Source organism: Anastrepha ludens, chromosome 4 (genome assembly GCF_028408465.1).
Source record: "Anastrepha ludens isolate Willacy chromosome 4, idAnaLude1.1, whole genome shotgun sequence".
NCBI lineage: Eukaryota > Metazoa > Arthropoda > Insecta > Diptera > Tephritidae > Anastrepha > Anastrepha ludens.
Genome location: NC_071500.1, coordinates 87,788,231 through 87,802,491, shown reverse-complemented (window position 1 = coordinate 87,802,491; position 14,261 = coordinate 87,788,231). Strand labels below are relative to the sequence as shown.

At 35.9% G+C, this 14,261-nt stretch overlaps 2 protein-coding genes and 1 long non-coding RNA gene across 6 annotated transcripts in view; 1 reads left to right on the top strand and 2 right to left on the bottom strand.

Annotated features, from left to right (window-relative positions):
• The window catches only part of LOC128860099 (F-box/LRR-repeat protein 16), a 72,785-nt gene extending 65,879 nt beyond the window's left edge, over positions 1-6,906 (bottom strand). Inside the window, exons 1-2 of one of the 4 annotated variants that reach the window (XM_054097361.1) lie at positions 6,662-6,906; positions 6,167-6,592 (exon numbers count right to left, since the gene is read on the bottom strand). The gene's annotated coding sequence lies outside the window, so the exon portion shown is untranslated. Of the gene's footprint in view, positions 1-6,166 lie in introns of all 4 variants that reach the window. The other 3 variants (XM_054097362.1, XM_054097360.1, XM_054097363.1) reach the window with 3 other exon arrangements.
• A 4,185-nt stretch (positions 6,907-11,091) lies between these two features.
• Positions 11,092-11,657, bottom strand: LOC128860102 (uncharacterized). The gene is made up of 2 exons (XR_008454218.1): positions 11,383-11,657; positions 11,092-11,326 (listed from the first exon to the last, which is right to left on the bottom strand). It is a non-coding gene; the product is annotated as an uncharacterized LOC128860102 (long non-coding RNA).
• LOC128860101 (general transcription factor IIE subunit 1) lies at positions 11,641-14,179 on the top strand. Its single transcript, XM_054097364.1, has 4 exons — positions 11,641-11,875; positions 12,321-13,015; positions 13,091-13,527; positions 13,601-14,179. The coding sequence occupies exons 2-4, from the start codon at positions 12,360-12,362 to the stop codon at positions 13,792-13,794; spliced, it is 1,287 nt and encodes a 428-aa protein (XP_053953339.1). The 5' UTR covers positions 11,641-11,875; positions 12,321-12,359; the 3' UTR covers positions 13,795-14,179.
• The last annotated feature ends 82 nt before the right edge of the window (positions 14,180-14,261 follow it).

The window sequence follows — 14,261 nt, the reverse complement described above, 5'->3', positions numbered from 1 at the left end:
TATACAAATGCACGTACTTATGTATGTGGTATATTTAATATTCTATGGAGTTAAATATGAAAATAACCACACGTGTTTCCATTTTCCGTCTTTAACAAGGAATACTGAAGCACTTCTACAGCGACAGTTGGCAATAAAAGTATAATAGTAAGTGGAATAGGCACTATGCGTGTGGAAAATCGTTTAAATACTAATACAGGGTGATGCAATAGCAATTCAGATTTTCTTTTATAAATAAAGCACAACAAAATTTGTCAAAATGTCTATTTTTCTTTTTTTTATTTCATCTTTTTTAGTCTATGTCATTTATGTACGAATGAAACGCAAGCCACGACTCCTCTGTCAAAACATAGGATACCCATATCAAAATGTTCAAAGACTTGTTGGCATAGTTTGGGCTGTATATCATTTATAAAGCATAAATTCATACAAATTTGTTTAAATATTTGAGTATCAAAAAGCTAAGCTCAAGGTGGATGACGCTCATAATTGATGACAAGGCAATCGTTTGAAAACTACTTGGCTATTTTCAATTACAAACCGAATGAGTGTTTGCACCACTTCAGAACTGTGAGTGAAATATGAACTCATCACCAATGGGCAATACACCAAAGACGATGCCTGGACGAGACAGTAGTATTTGCGTGGAGATTCCAAGTCGAAAAATGTTACGGTAGGCCTGTCGGCCAACAATTTTTTTCAGAAAGTGAGGAGTCACTAACATCCATTACCTTGAAAATGTTAAAGGGATTACTGTTGAATGTGTGCTATGTAGACACAACTCATATATTTGCCTAAAAGGCAAAAATTACCACATTTTACGAGAAGAAAAGTCCCTCATACAGTTCGCAGTCGCAATGGCGAAATTTCAGGAAGTAGATCACTCCCATACTTTCCAGATTGAGCCCGTGAATCCACTTCCTTTTTCTAAACATGAAGAAATTATTCCACAGTAAGAGATTTAGAAAGCACCAAAAAATTGAGAAAAGGCTGGCTGAACTACAACGAGCTGAAAGTAGACTATTTGGAAGTATGAAATGTTTTCTGACGCTCTTCGTTCTAATATTCAGGGACTTATTGCCGACTCCTTAGTGAAATCAGGCCGATAAAAAATATCTGCCGTTCGAAATCGGCCTGAAACTGTAAGTTCCTTCATTTGTGGAACAACATCAAGACGCACACCACAAATAGGATGAGGAGGTCGGCCAAACACCCAAAAAGGGTGTACGCGCCAATTATATATTATATATACCTATATATAATGTTAAATCTAGTAATTAATCGAAGGAATAGCAAACTAAGTTTTTTTGACAAAATGGCGGTTTCTCAAAAACAAAAAAATCGATTTAAACCAAAATGTCTGCCTTAAATTGTTTACAAAAAAAATATTTATCGGTGAGATTTAATTACGATTAATTACTAAAAAATATATTTAAGAAGCTTGTGTTAAAATTTGAGACTAATCGATGTAGTCGTTTTCGAGTAATGTTGGTCATCGACCTTGAGAAAAATTCGTTTAAAGTTTGAAAAGCAATTTCAAACACTCTGAAATGCCTTTTCAAATTTGCGTGTAACTTCGAAAATATTCACCAGAACAATATTCCATTTTCTGTGTGTATTTTTAAATATATGTTTGTACATTAAGAAAAACTAAATTTAAAAATAATCGATGTTTTGAAAATTCTAACTGTATATAACCTCGTAAGTTGTATCTCACGCTACAGTGGCCTGTAAAGTAACTAGTTAGAAGTTTTAAGTCTACTCTGCCGAGTGAAAGTAGCTTATCAGAAATCCCTCTATCCGGCGTTAGGAATTGTTTTACTTGTCGCTGGCCGATAGAATTCCGCCAGTATTAAACGAACTTCTTCTCCTTCCACCTCCTGAGAAGTTCATAGGTCTTTGTAAGTACGCAGAAAAGCTCAGGACCAATTAGTACTCGTACACCAACTCATGCGCCTACGGCGGTCCCTACGACGCTATCTTTTCTAAGGAGAGCGGTTATTGACCAAGTTCTCCTAAAACTCGTTTTGAATGCCATACGAGTAGAAGAAATATTTTATTGATAGCCATATAAAATATGAATATGTTAAGGGTAAAGCGGAAGTGTAACAGATAAGGGCTAGAATTGCAGTACTCTTAGGGTTCATAATGCATATATTATTATGTATGGGTGAGAGTTGAACACTTTTAATGCGAATTTTATTCAAATGTTTACTACTTGCAAATATTGCTAATATACTTATATAATATATAAGTGCATACGTATGTATGTGGAATCGAAGAGAAAATAGCCAATTTGTTTTACCTTATTTCCATACTTCCAAGGCAAAACAGGCAGAAACAACTTGGGCAATGAACGATTTACTATTTTTCTAAAGTTCAAACTATTTTTAAACCATGATTTTACTTCCCTTTCAAGGTACATAGCAAATGACATCACGACCTCTGGATACACACTTAGAAGGGAATAATTATACGTGTATGCATACTAGCTTACATATGAATGTGTGTGTATACAAATGCGCTTGAACAAAACATGTTTATATGTGTGTATACAGCATAACAGGATTATTTATTAGTAGTAAGCAAAAATAAAATAATCTCTTATATTTATGTATGGCAGATACCCTACAGGGAAAATTATTGGTTGTGAATTAGAAAACTACAGCGCAATCAGTTCGTGTTCTATCTTTTTCCACGTTATATGTTTTATATAGGTTCCTTTGGAGCATAGGGTGTTAAATTTGGAGCATAAAAGTGCGTTCACATATGCAGTAATTAGCAATAAATCCACAAAATTAATCTATCCGTTCACATATGGCAGAGTAGCTGCAAAATTGACAATCAGCTATCAAAACTATTTTGAAAGATTTTTCTTCATAGAAATTGGTTTGGTGGAATATTTTAGTATTTTAGGTTTATTTAATTAGCATTAACAAACCCTTGGCAGGCAATGGCAAACCTCCGAGTGTTTTTCTGCCATGAAAAAGCTCCTCAAAAAATATCTGCCGTTCGGAGTCGGCTTGCAACTGTAGGTCCCTCCATTTGTGGAAGAACATCAAGGCGCACACCACAAATACGAGGAGGAGCTCGGCCAAACACCCAAAAAGGGTGTAGGTGCCAATTATATATAAAGGGTGATGTTTTAAGAGCTATAGGAAAGTTTTTCAAAAAAACACACGTGAAAGTCAGAAAAATGCATGAAATTTTTATTTAAATCGATAGTACAGTCCATATAATTTAATGTTTTAAGATTATTTCATGCAAATGTTGACCGCGACTGCGCTTCAAATGGTCCATCCGCTTAGTCCAATTTTGGCATACTCTTTCCAATGTTTCGGCCGGTATCTCACATATAAATGCTTTAATGTTGTCTTCCATTGCGTTAATTGAAACAGGTTTGTCTGAATAGACATGAGCTTTAACATAGCCCCACAAAAAATTATCTAAAGGCGTTATATCGCACGATCTGGGTGGCCAATTGACAGGTCCCGAACGTGAAATAAAATGTTCACCGAACTCGCCTCTCGACAAGTCCATTGTTACGCGTGCTGTGGGCATGTGGCACCGTCTTGCTGAAACCACATGTCATGCAAGTCAAGCTCTTTCATTTTGAGCAAAAAAAAGTTGGATATCATTTCACGGTAGCGCTCACCATTCACAGTTACGTTACGATTCGCAGCATCTTTGAAGAAGTACGGTCCAATGATACCTCCAGCCCATAAACCGCACCAAACTGTGACCTTTTCTGGATACATGGGTAGCTCTTGCAATTCTTCTGGCTGATCTTTACTCCAAAATCGACAATTCTGCTTACTGGGTACGTAACCCATTGATCCAAAAATTAGCTTCGTCGCTAAACACAATTTTTTGACTTTAAACTTTCTTAACAGAACACGCATTTTTCTAATAAAATTTAATGATTTGCAAGCGTTGTTCGTTTGTAAGACGATTCATGGTTAAACTGAAAAAACATGACCAAACTGAAGGTGTTTGACAGTGAAAAAAAACACAAAACGTGCGTCAGCTGATTAAACCAACTGTTTGAAAAGATAATAGCTAAAAAATTACCCTTTATATAATTATCATTAACTATAAGAAGGTAAGGCAGAGAGAAGTAATAGTTAATTTAATTGGGCAATTTCGCTTTTTATTTACGGATGTGGAGTGAAGCTCGAAAAAGTAGATAATCCGTCTAAGACGTCTTTTCCAAGTTAGCAAGTGGTATTTTTTAACGCCGTGATGTCTTACAAAATGTCAATTGTCCGCCAATGCATCAGCAAAATACATTTTAAAATATTATATTTCATAGCAAAAGGGTATACTGAACATCTTTTTTCTTAAGGGGTTGTATACGAATTTTCAAAAAATTGATTTTTTCTTTTTTTTCTTAATGTACATATATTTAAGAATATAAGCAGAAAATTTATTATTTATTTATTAAATTTTGGAAAATTCGCTTTTTTTTCGGAGTTCTAACTGTATATAACCCCTTAAAATTAAATGAAAAAAATGGGTCAGTGTAAAATAGATCCTAACAAAAATAAAACAATTCGATTTGGGCCAAAGAGCACCCCGAAGCTATTCAAGAACAACCATTACATCCATTGAAAACAACAGTTTAGTGCGGCCTATGGGCTGGAGGAATAATCGGAATTTATCTCTCGCCTTGGGCCACTGGATAAACCACAAAGATCGTGAGATATCATCCCTTTGACCATTTATTCGTGGGAGTATGTAAAGTGTAAATGCTTTGTGGATAAACCAGCTTCGATTGAGGCATTGGAGCAAAAATGTTTCCCCTTTATTTTTCCACTTGGGAACATAGGGTTTCAACAAAACATTTAAAACTTTTTCTGTTAACCGCTGTTCTCTCGACATCCCCCGTTTGGTTAACTGTTTCTAGTTCACGAAGGTTAGAATGCCTCCAAATATTTCGTGGAAGACCGGGTCGTCTGTATCCTTGTGTCCAATGCTGTTCTACTATTGCTTTCCCTGTCCTTTCTGAGGATGTACCCGATCCATCGCCATTTACGACTACTTATCATCCTTTGGATTGGATCTTGCTCGGTGATCTGCCACAAGTCCGTACTTCGGATAGTGTTCGGCCAAAAAACTTTACATATTATCCAAAGGCATTTATTTGTGAAGCTCTGTAGTTTCTGCGTAATACTTCTCGACACCAGACATTTTTCCCTGCCATATAATAGTGCGGATTTTACGCATGAGTTGAATACTCTTGTTTTAGTTTTCTGCGAGATTTGTCCATGTTTCCAAATTGTCTGTAACCGTCCAAAGGTTGGCCTAGCTTCGACTGAGGCATTGGAGCCAACATTACTAAAGTAAAGTCATTCACGAGATACCGACCGAAGTCCTCCGGTGAATCATTCAAAATTGGTGTTTATGGATGGCCGAATTACGGCACAGTTGCGGTCAACTTTAAAAAATAAATGTCATGACTGGTTCTACACAAAAATAATAAAGAATGCACAATCAATTTGAATTTTCGTTGCCTTATTTCGATTTAAAATCCGACACCTCTAAATTAATCACCCTTTATAACATTCGAAATCAGTAAAATTTACTATATTGCCATTATTATTACTATTATTTTATTAGGTGGTTAGGGGTAGTCAGAGCAGTATACATTTTTTTGAAATCTACCAAGCGGTTTTTAAGTTACAGTGGTCACCAGTTCAAAAAACATAGTTTTGAGATAACCGCATTTTGCTGTCGATTCCGGAGCGCCCGAGCGCCCTTTGTTAATTGTTGAATAACTCGAAAAGTATTTTTCGGATTCACTTCAAATTTTTACACAATATTTTTAAGATTTTATGTGTTAAGAAAAAAAAAAAAAACAATTTTTTGAAAATTAATAAATCTTATCTAGTTTCACTCAACAATAAAATTAAATTTTTTTATATCCTCTGGTAATATTTTAATAAATTTTAATAGAGTGTAGGGATTTGTAGAGCCAAAGTGATTTTCCTTGATCTCTGTAAAAATTGATATTCGTTAATGAAGTCTTCCAATTCGGTGCAATTCAGCAAATAAAGCAACTTCCTCTTTGGCTATAGAATGTCGCAGCATAAAATTTATAAAATAAATAGCGTACGTTCGCAAATTTCACATATGTACATAAAGCGGACCATATTTCTTAACATACTTTTACGTAGTGCCGTTTGTCACCGTTGTTGTTGCTGCTGCTGCTACCGCTGCCGCCTCTGTTGCGCATACAATGAAGACAATAAAAATGTTTTTAAATTTTTTCACATAAACACTTTAATTAATAAATTCTATCGTTGGCTACTGTTTACTGTTCCTCTTGGCGCTGGCAGAATAGATAAATTTTACGCATGAAAATAAAAAAATCAATTTTTAAACAACAGACAGACCTTCGCTGCTGTTAATAACGGTATTCGGCAATGCGCTGCGCTGCGCTGCTCTTTACATTTTCACCAACCAACCAACCAACTGGCCTTTCCACCCCGAAAAACAATTGTTGGGTTTTCTTTCTAACTTTCCCCACGAGACCGCACCGCACCGCGCCACTCTTACACCAACTTCGATATTCGTTAAGGGCGTCCGTTTCCTTTTGTGTAATGAAATCAATGTATTTTATATCACTTAAAATAACGCAAGTTCCAATTGAATAAAGTACCCACAAATTCGCAGAAGCGTTTTTGGCTGCCCCTTTGATTTCCGCTTTAATTAACGGCAACAATCTGCCACCTACAATTTTCTTAGTCGCAGTCAAGAAACTGCCGAATTTTGTACTCTTTTTTTACTTTGTGTCATAACAATTTTTTATTTATTTATTACTTATTTTTTGTCACTTTCAGCTATTGGCGAACTGACTGACTCCGAATGTCTTGACGCACGTCTTGAAACTGCATTCAAAATATTCTTTATTGGCGTGAAAGACAAAATTTCGAAACACAAATAAATGAACCAAAGTGAGACCAAACATATGCATATGTATATGATCGAAAGAGCAAAGTAGCAAATACACACTCATGGCACATGCGCAATGCATTTGTTGTTATTTTCAAATTTTACGCGTTTGCGTATTAATTGCTCCCCTAACGTCACTGCCTCACACACAGGTGTATTTAATTGGATTTGAGTTCGGAAAGAGCAACCCTGTGCATGATCTGTTTGCTAGGCGGATGTTTAGATTCGCTTTAGTTGTATTAGTGCTTTTGAGCGGCCCATATGAACTTGTTGTTTGGCTTGTGTGGTGACAAGTACAAGTGCTCACGTTGAGCACGAGAAAACTTGCGCAGACTTTTTGTATGAAAAATGGCGTGAATTGAGAGAGTGGTTGTTCGAAAATCGCGCACTTTGACAGATATTTTAATGGATAAGTGCTGCTCATTTGACAAATTTGTATTGAAGCGGATTTTGAATAGAAAATTAAAATGTAATTCATAGTTAATGATTTAATTTTTTTTTAATCCATTAGGTAATATGCATACATACAGGCGTACATGAATAAGTATATATATATATATATATGTACACATATATACAGGGTGGGCCAAATAAGACCTACTAATGTTAAGCATAATTGTTGGAAATTTATTATGGAACCCTACGGTACAACACAACGCGTTAAAATTATCGAGTTTTTCTATTCTTGTCAACAATCTATTGTTTTAACGCAGCGTTTATATCGGATGAAGCGCATTTTCATTTAAATGGTTATGTCAACAAACAAAACTGTAGTTTGTGGGCCTCTGAAAATCCAAGGGCAACACACCAACGTCAGTTGCACCCATATAAATGCACTGTTTGGTGCGGTGTTATGGCCACTAGAGTTATCTGTCCTTATTTCTTCGAAAATGAGGATGAAACGCCAGAATCGATTTCAGGAGCTTCTTACAGAACATTGATTGAAAACTTTTTGAGGCCAATGGCGGAGCAGTATCCTAATTTGTGGTTTCAACAAGATGGAGCAACTGCGCATACTGTTAGGCAAACTATGGACCTGCTGCGTGACATTAGTAGGTCTTATTTGGCCCACCCTGTATATATATACATATGTAGGCACGTACATTACGCGTAGTAAATAAATTTTTGAATTTTAGCGACTCTCTCTCTCTCAGCCCATGTGCTTACACACTACCATAAACTCCGAAACCGCTAAATGAATTAATCCTTTCAGTTGTGACGGGACACATGTGTCACAACATTTGCTTATGCAAAATTATTGCATACCCATTGCATTAAAAATATAAAGGGTGGCGCAAAATTAACCATTCAACTTTTTACTAAAGAAAAAAAAATATTTTGAATGACGGAAATCTTTATTTTGACCCTTACGTGCTCCATTTCTTGTCTGTTTGTATGCTGCAGCTGTCTAGCTCACAATTGTCAAATATGATTGCCGTAGGACGATATTTGCAAATATTATAAATCTTTCCATAATTGATTAATTTTGCGCCACCTGTTATAAATAGAAGCCACAACAGCGTTTTTTAATTTCATGCAAATAATAGGCAATGATTCTCAGTAGAAAAAAGTCCTCTCTCGACTACAGAACTAACACTTTATAAGTCTTTATAAGTCTCTCATCATGCCCCGTGGGGCGTGACGCTTGGATGTCAGTAGTGAATCATTCAATAAGTTTGAATGAAAATAGTGAAACCTAAAAGGCTATGGAATGGAATGCTGTATGAGTTTTACGACGGCCTAGACATAGTGAAGCGAATAAAGATCCAGAGACTTCGTTGGCTGGATCATGTCGTGCAAATGGATACAAACGGTGCGTCTCCGAAAATATTAGATGCGGTAAAGGAAGAGGGTGGCCTCCTCTACGTTGGTAAGATCAGGTGGAGAAGCACTTGACTTCACTTGGTAGTCTAACTGACCTTCATTTTTCAAACGTTTTGAACAATGATTTGACTTGGAACTGCTCATCGAAGCCGATTTTCTTAAGCATAGATATGTATCCGACACCTTTGCAAGCGAGGAATCCTTTCCAGAATTTTTAATAAATGCAAGAAGTGGCGCGTCAGATATTTAAAGTTGTAGTTCTTTTGAGGCTCATCGATAGGAAATTAAAAAAGTCATCTAAACAAAAGTTAAATCATTTTTTTTTTTTGTTTATTTTTATTGTAGTTAAAAAACATGTATACCATTAACTATGATAAGTAAAAAAAACTTTATTTAAAAGTAATTTTTCGAGGTCTCGTAAAAGTTTCGTAAAGTCAACTACCACCATAGTTAACCACACAACTCGAATTGGAGTAGCTACCGTCTGGAATTTGTTTACATTCAACTTGCAGAGCGCACATACCAATATACTTACAAATATGTGTGTACAAATACACACAGGTATTCGGAGTCAAAAGCAACTCTCACCCACCTATTCAAGGAGAAAGTCAAAGTTCTCTATATATTACAATACTCACCGCAATGGAATTATTTACTCACCTATTTCCTAAGGGAACTTTTGTTTCCGTTCGCCTTGCTCAGAGACATACACGCACACATACATACAACGACATGTGACTTCAACTTGCATGAATAATGCACCCCAGACTCAATGACGCCTACGTCTAGCCCATTTAATATTTACTCAAGCGAGTATGAGTGCACAGAAAAACAGACAATTGTTCACCAATACAAGTTGTGCTCACACATGCAAGTATACAAATAATATATGCAGATGTATTTACGCGTTGCTTCGAAGTTTCATACACCAACGCCGATGTGTTTATACTAAGTGCATAAGAATGTGCGTATATAGTGTATGTTCAATGCAATTTTGCAGTTTGCTGGAAATGATTGAAAGTAATTGTTGTATATGCGCCTTTAAGTATGCAATGCAAAGGCACGATTTCTACCAAGGGAGTCAGTCCATGTTGTGCCTTTGTAAGGGCCTTTTTCCGAGTTCAGTTCTATTGAAGTTTTTTTAATCACTTTTATTTTTTTTTTATTTCTTGAATTTGTGAAATTCCATGTGGCGAGCTTTTGTCAGCTCTTTTGCATATATTTCGGTGTCTGTTTTGTTTAATTTTCTGTACTTACTGCGTTTCTTTTCAACGAAATTCTGCTTTTTACTTCCTTAGCATCATATATGTACATACAGTAGGTTCTGTTTTTATGCGGAAGATACGTTCCGCAAGAAACAGCATAAAAAAAAACAGCATAAAAAAAGCTACTAGTTCTATAGTAAAACTATAGATACGTTTCAAAAGTGCTAAAACCGCATAAATCTGAAATAATGTAATAAAATCGCATAAAAAAGGACACTAGTTCCATATTATAACTATAGATACGTTCCATAGACCGCATGAATCTGAAATAATTAAATAAAATCGCATAAACAAAATATTGTATTTTTGAAAATTATATCTTTATTTAAGAAACGTCAGAATCAAAAAATAAATTTAAGTCAGAAATAGAATCAGACAATACCCACATGTTGCGCATTCGTTTAGGATTTGGCGTAAAATCACATCCGTCACTTGAGGAAATGTACACATCTGATCTAGATAGTTATGCAGGCGGTTCCATACTTGTAGGGTTAGCATTTCTGATGTAATCTGTGATGAGTTTTTGCTTATCTGGTTTAGAATCTTGTTTATATGTACAATTCCCGATAGGTCGACATGCATTTTGTAATTTAAAAAAAAACCGCACTATTTCAAAACCGCATAAAAAAAGCCGCATAAAAACAGAACCTACTGTATATATTATATATATATGTATGTATATTCCTATTTGTTATTGCATGTATTAATATTTGTCTTCGTTAACTCACAAGAAATTTTGAGTTCTGTTAGTCACGGATTGTAATTTTCCATTGCTTAGTCGCTGATTATAATGGAAGGAACAGAACGGAAGGGAGTTAACTGTCACTCAATTGTCTATTGAATATAAACTTTTTGCATACCTTCTTACATCCATAGATAAGCCAGCATATCCGCTGGTTATAATGCAAGGAACGGGCGAAGTACAGCGGAACAAAATGGGAAAGAAATAAGTCAGTTATAATGGTATGTTCCATTCCGTCAGTAACAATTTGCAATTGTTTTTAAAATTTGTGTCTAGATAATTAAAGCCAACAAATGCGTACTGAGCTAAAGTAAAAAGAGCTATTCACGGAATGTCTTTATTATTATGAAATGTCTACTGAAGAAGATTTGTTGTGTTTTACGTTTTAATCTACTTGCATATTGTATTTCTAAATAATACAAATAAAGCATAAACGTGAACGTCGCTGGTGCGCTCGCTGTTTCATTTGAGTAGCCTCACTGAATACCGCAATTCCGAACCAATTACATATGGACTGCCCAACGATACATGTGTTCCTGTTCTGAAATAGTATGCAAATATTTTATTTATGTTTTACAACACAGATAACTTACTTACCAATAGCCGTAACTGCATTGGTTATTTTCCGGTAATCAAGGCAGCATCCAAGGCATCTTGTCTTTATCATACAGAAAATCATGCCAACGTACCACATCATTCCACTTCTCATCAAAATTACTCATATTGCTGAATAATTTAGTTTTTCCTTTCTTTCCTTAATGTAACCCTGTGCCGGAACTGTGAATTGCCGTGAACACTGCCATGTGTCAAACTCACATGTAGCAATTTTAATAGCAAACGCACTTTCCATGACAGCACCATGCCTTTGCAACACCCTGTCTACGGCAACGGCATATTCGCGTTTCGTGTTGTGCTTTTGATTAAATTTTTCCTACTTTTAATCTACCAATCCAAGCAAATTTACCATCACCAGAAGCACAATGTATTGCTTCACTACGATCTTATGAAATTCGATCTGGAAACATATCGTAAACGTGCAATTTTGAGGACGAAAAATTCACAGCACCATTTGGGAACATCGACGAGCGAGGTAAGTTTCACAAATTTTCTTTGTTTTCACCCGAATGCGCGCGTCACAGAACTAAAATTTCGTTCGGATTCCACCTCCCTTGCATGTTGCTAAGCGGTGTGAAATATATTGCATAGTGGTTGTGTAGCAACATGCTGATGAATCGATGGTGAATTTGGATGCGCAGACGCGGAACACATGTTTCAAATAACAGTGTCGGCGATGTGTAAGGTTAAAGAGGTGCTCGACCTCCTGAGAATTATGGGAATTTGTTAAAATAGTGGAAAATGTGTTATTATTTATTGTGAAATATTAAAAAACAAAAACATTGATTGTGGGTTTTAGGAGGTAGGTAGGGTGGTTGTCATAAGACACACTTAGACCTTCCGCAGGTCCATTGTTATTATTAGGAGGTTAATAATATATAAAATAATTCTGAAGTATTTTCCCGTTTTTGTTCTTTCAGTCAAAATTCAAGGCTTTCAAATTTCACTCTCCCTGAATAATGGCCAATGCCACCGAAACTAAGTATGTCACCGAAGTACCAAGCAGTCTTAAACAATTGGCGCGTCTTGTTGTACGCGGCTTCTACTCCATCGAAGATGCGCTAATCATTGACATGTTGGTGCGCAATCCTTGCATGAAAGAAGATGACATTGCAGAGTTGTTGCGATTCGAAAAAAAACAAATGCGCGCACGCATCTCAACATTGCGCAATGACAAATTCATACAGATTCGTTTAAAAATGGAGACTGGACCTGATGGCAAAGCACAAAAGGTCAACTACTATTTCATTAATTATAAGACATTTGTGAATGTTGTCAAATATAAATTGGATCTTATGCGTAAGCGTATGGAAACAGAAGAACGTGATGCTACCAGTCGTGCCAGCTTCAAATGTACAAACTGCGATAAAACGTTCACTGATCTCGAAGCCGATCAATTGTTTGATTTTACTACAGGCGAATTTCGTTGTACGTACTGTGGCAGTCCTGTGGAGGAGGATAGTTCTGCGATGCCAAAGAAAGACTCACGCTTAATGCTAGCGCGATTTAATGAACAGTTGCAACCGCTATATGATCTCCTACGAGAAGTAGAAGGCATTAAGCTTGCACCAGAAATACTTGAACCCGAGCCAGTGGATATCGACACGATACGAGGGTATGTATGAACTCTGTAAAAGGAAAGAATATAAAGTGTTGCCTCTTATATAATTTTAAATTCTTGTTTCTTCAGCATCGCAAAACCACTAGCCCAGCGTCCCGATGGGCAGCAATGGTCAGGCGAGGCAACACGTAATCAAGGATTTGCTGTCGAGGAAACACGCGTTGATGTTAGTATTGGTGGCGAAATACAGGAAGCTGTTACAGAACGTAAAGCTCGTCCTGTTTGGATGACGGAAAGTACGGTCATAACGGAGGACAATCATGATGCCACGGATGCCATTCTCAACGAAGCTGCACAATCATCAACGCAGCATACGATAAGTGTTGGCGGCTCAACAAATAACCGTAGTAAAAAGGAGAATGAAGATATCATGTCAGTGTTGCTTCAACACGAAAAGCAAACAAATCAAAAAGAAGCGCAAACAAAAGGTCTTAAATATGGATCGCCGAATGCGGACTCTAGTGATTCTAGTGATGATGACAATGATATAGATAATACGAAAATACGTGAGTGGAACAAAATAAACAATCTATATACAAAAAGAACTATTGAAATAATAATTTTCTCGTATACTTGCAGCCAAAGTTGATTACAACAATTTTATCAATTCCGAATCGGAAGAAGATGATGATGATGTTCCTACGGTGCATGTTGCCGGACGGCCACATCCAATTGATCAAATAAATGATGAACTTATAGCCCAAATGACACAACAAGAAAAAGAAAACTATATACATGTTTATCAGCAGCACTACAGTCATATTTACGATTGAAATGTAAATTGTATGAACTGGCATGTAGTTGGGCTGCTAAGTTTTGGATTGTATATTTTACTAGTTCAATCTTATTTCAATTTCAATTATATTGCAACTTATTTGGTTTTTTTTTTATGTGTTGTTGAAGTTCATAATATTTGGCTTCATGATATCAGAAGTAAAATAATACACTTTCTGCATATAAAAATTGATATGAGAGATTTTATTTAAAGCCCGCCGGTTTAATTATATGCAGACAATATTAAGTTACTGAAAAATGAATCTTATAAGAAGTAAAAAATTATATACAAACTTAAACATTATAGACGTGTGTATATGCACTGAAACCTTTTTGCATGAGTTGTAATATATTAGATTTAATAAAATTACTAAACTTAAAAAAGTCGGAAAAATATTTTTTGTTGTCAATTTAAAAGTTTTATGGAATGGAACCTTTCAGCAACGGCTCTGATTTTTCGTGTTGA